This window comes from Teleopsis dalmanni, chromosome 1 (assembly GCF_002237135.1).
Source record: "Teleopsis dalmanni isolate 2A chromosome 1, ASM223713v2, whole genome shotgun sequence".
Taxonomy (NCBI): domain Eukaryota; kingdom Metazoa; phylum Arthropoda; class Insecta; order Diptera; family Diopsidae; genus Teleopsis; species Teleopsis dalmanni.
The window spans coordinates 19,574,919-19,578,937 of record NC_051846.1 but is presented as its reverse complement, the minus strand read 5'-3'; the positions used below and the strand labels follow the sequence as shown (position 1 = coordinate 19,578,937).

General features: G+C 31.3%; 1 protein-coding gene across 1 annotated transcript; it reads left to right on the top strand.

Annotated features, from left to right (window-relative positions):
- The first annotated feature begins 378 nt into the window (after positions 1-378).
- Positions 379-3,711, top strand: LOC119677803 (protein PFC0760c-like). Its single transcript, XM_038089329.1, has 2 exons — positions 379-758; positions 3,204-3,711. Exons 1-2 carry the CDS (start codon positions 379-381, stop codon positions 3,709-3,711), a joined length of 888 nt encoding a protein of 295 aa, XP_037945257.1.
- Positions 3,712-4,019: the final 308 nt, after the last annotated feature.

Below are 4,019 nucleotides of genomic sequence, written 5' to 3'. Positions count from 1 at the left end.
GATGAGTTTATAATTATGTCACTGCTAGGTTAGCAGAAGAAGTGTCTTTCTCTGTGGTTACTTGACAATTGAAGCATAACAAAATTTGCATCTGCAGATGATTTGCTTTTACTGAAGTGGAAAATTTTTACATGAATTAAAAAAACAAAAACAACAACAAATTTGAATTGTTTGCAATATATTTTGCTGCAATCGTGTCAATTTCCTTAAGCTCATCATATCTTATAAATAAACAAGAAGTGTGACCAATCAAGCTTAGTTCGCGCAATCATTTCAAGTCATAAAACAATTTCGCTAAAATTGTCAACAAGTAAAATTATTTAGAAAAGCTGAAATATTTTCTTTTTATTTTTTAAATTAAACAAATTTGCCATAACTATGCAAACTCATAAACATGGAGCTGTCAGCGATTTGATTGCCTGTAGTTTTGTACAAAGCAGACGAGTGATTCCATTGAAATGCATCAAAACATACTCGCCTGCGTGGTTATTGCTGGCAGTACTTATCATTAGTGGCATACCAGCGCCAACAATGCTATTTAGCCATGCGTTGGGTTACTCCTATTCACGATTTTACGGACCTGTTAGTGGTCCCGAGCAGAAGGTGTTTGTACACGATGCGCTAAATGGTGGTCATAGCATCGATTATATTGCCAAACCAGAGTATGAATTTGCCTATGGCGTTGAAGATGCACAAAATTATTTGTTGCAGAATCGTAAGGAGACACGTAACGGAGATGAAGTTAAAGGGGTTTATAGGTAAGTAAGTAGTTAGTAAGTTTAAGCTGTATTATTAATAGGTATTCATAATTTAGTTGAAAGGTGCGAAGATAACTTATGAGGCATATTAAAGATTATACATAATTGCTTTGAACGATTATAGAAAGCTAATATGATCGACTATGGATTTTAAGTGGAAATTTGGTTGATCGAAAATTTATGTTTATAAGATAAAAGCAATCAATTTCAGCATTCAAGTAATTTTTTTTTATATTTTTGGCATATTAAAGTAGTGCTAAATTGAAAATTAAAAAAAAAATCAAAATAGTTTTATAAATATATAAACAATTATAGAGAATATTCTTTTATCCCTTACCATTTTTTGTCGGCTTAAGAGAGGTGTCCCATTCAAAGTTAAAAGTTGTACCAAATAATAATAATAAAAAATTTCTTTGGAAAAAAATTATACACCTAACAGGATTGTTTATTTAGAGGAGTGTTTGTTTAAAGAGTTTCCACTGTAGTAAGTTTAAATGTTGTTATAAAAAGATAACATATGGTAAATTGTCTTTAGTAGTATACCTAAGCGCTTTAAGCACTTTTTTTGCATTAAATACCTAGGCATCACGTTTGATAAGCGGTTCACTTGGCACAATCACATACAAGTCAAAAGAAGTAGTTGCGCAAATATACTGCAATGCCTACAACCATTTTTCAAACACAACAACCTTAGCGCGAAGAACAGAAAGCTGATCTACAGCTGCCGACTCTACTATCTAGAAGTTACAAGTTGCTCAAAGTCAGGCTCTCCGAAGACTCTTCAAAGTGCCATGGTACATCCGCACGAATGACAGACTAAGAGACCTTAGAATAGATCCGGTCAAAAAATACATAAGGCACAGAGCCCTGAAGCTATTTGCGAAAACCGATACGCTGCGCTACTTAGTACTATCTAATTTCAGAGTAATCACTAACTGCACGGGGCGGTACGCAGATCTTAGATCAGTCATTGAATAATCATGAAGCTTATGAGGAATACACAAATTAGTCAGTGAGATGGGTGGGATTCTGCAGAAACCCCTTAGCTATCAAAGAGTAAAAGTGCTCAGAAGTACTACTTCGGAAAAAGCTCAACATAACACTAAAATATTTTTCAGCATTTTAAGTCATATTTTTTTAAAATCGATTATTTTCTAGTACAATATTGTTTCATTAGTTGTTGATGAGTTGATGAGGAATATGTTGGATTTTGTACATTAAATTTTTGTAATTTATACTTTCAATCAATATCAAAAAATGAATTAATTTAGCAAGTTTTATTGATTTATCTGTTAATGGGCTATATGTAAAGTATCTGTTTTAAAGGCTTAAGTAATGAAATTTCGCACAAGAATTTAATCAGAATCCAGATTGACAGAGCATACAATTTCATAAAATTGGTTATCTAGTCTCTAGAACTAAACTCTAGATAGGGCAGGTGCAGAAAATAAAGTTTTATTAACATTCAAAATATTAATTTAATAAAAATATACTGATATAAATATACTATAATATATAATAAATAAATATAATAAAAATATACTCTACTCTTCTCTACACTAGAAGAGTTCATTTAACGATATCTGTTTGTTTGGGTGCCTATCCCTTCTATTTGTTTATCGGATTATATGTAAAATGACTGTTTTTCGATTTTTTTAATAAAGTTTCTTATAAAAACTTATAAAGTATCCAGGCTGACAGTCCACTATTTTTTATATGGTTTATTATTAAGCTTTGTTTGGCGTCACATGATTCCAAGCTGACTCTATACTGGGCATAAGCTATATACAAATTGCCTCCACCTTTGCCTACTTACTGCCACTTCTGTGAGCTTAAAAATTTTGATGTATGATCTGCCAACGTGTGTGGATGGGCTGTTAATTTCGTTTAGTGTTGATATGCGCCGGTGATCTTAGGTCTTCTACTTCTTCTACTGCCTTCCGGATTATACGTAAGGGGTTGAAAACAAATTTCACTAAACGGTTTTCGTAAGTTGTGACCATTCCAGCTAAACTTTCTGTTGCGGATATACATTGGTTTACTATACGAATATTATATAGCCTCAAAAAAGTGTAGCTGCAATGTAGCTGTAAGAAAATGAGATTATTTAGAATTCAAATGCAAAATCTATGTGCAAAAATGCAATAAACTTACAAGAACAACAATGTTGTGTTGTAGTTCACTATAAAGACATAATTTTATTACATATTTCTATTAGAACTGTGTAGAAAAAAATTTTGTCACAGCGCTGTAACTCGTTTAAACTGGTGATTAATTCAAATTAATCTTAAATTTAAAACTGAAAAATATTTTTATTTATATACATATAATTTTTCTTATTTTAATTTGTTTTTTTTTAAATTTATTTTAATTTAACCACTTGGCTGAAAATTATTACGCGGCGCCTACTGCGCATATCAAACATATTAACGAAAACCAACTCAGCGTGGTTGACCCTGACGGAACATTGCGTGTGGTAAAATACACAGCGGACAATGTCAACGGTTTTCAAGCGTCAGTTACAAAAGATGGAGGTAGTCCAATAATTCATGGTTACAATACTGGTTCGCAGGACAACGGAAATATATATGTGAAACACGATGAACAACAGCCCAGCTATGATGAAGAGTATGTCAATGAGAATGGCGGTTTTGATTATAACGAAGACGCAACTGAAAACAATCAGGAAGCCAAAAAAGATTATGAGGTGCATGAAGATCAGACGGAAAATAATATAGAAAGTGATGCAGTAACTAATGATGATAATAACGATGCTAATGAAGATGATGATAATGATGGCGGTAATGATGAGGATGAGGAAAATACTGAAAACAATGAAAAACATGAAAAGAAAGAAAAAGGTGATGATTATGACAGTGATGAAGAATCATACGAAGATGCGGAAAAAGAGGCAGCGAGTTATGAAGAAAGTAATAGTGATGAGTATTATTAAGCAAATGAAATAGTATACATACTCGTATATATTGTATGAATTTAATAATATTTTTAGTTTGTGATCTTAAATAAATTAGTTTATATTAAGTGTTATGCGAAAGTAAAAGTAATTACTTTATATAAATAAATACATACATACATAATTACTTAGCTATAGTAAATTAATATATTAACATAAAAATAATAAAATAATGAATTTTAATTAATAGTAATAAAGTAACTATATATACTTCTTTTTTATAAAGACAAACTCGATAGTACTATAATACTGTTGCTGACCAACTAAGAAAATATTCATCTTCGAAT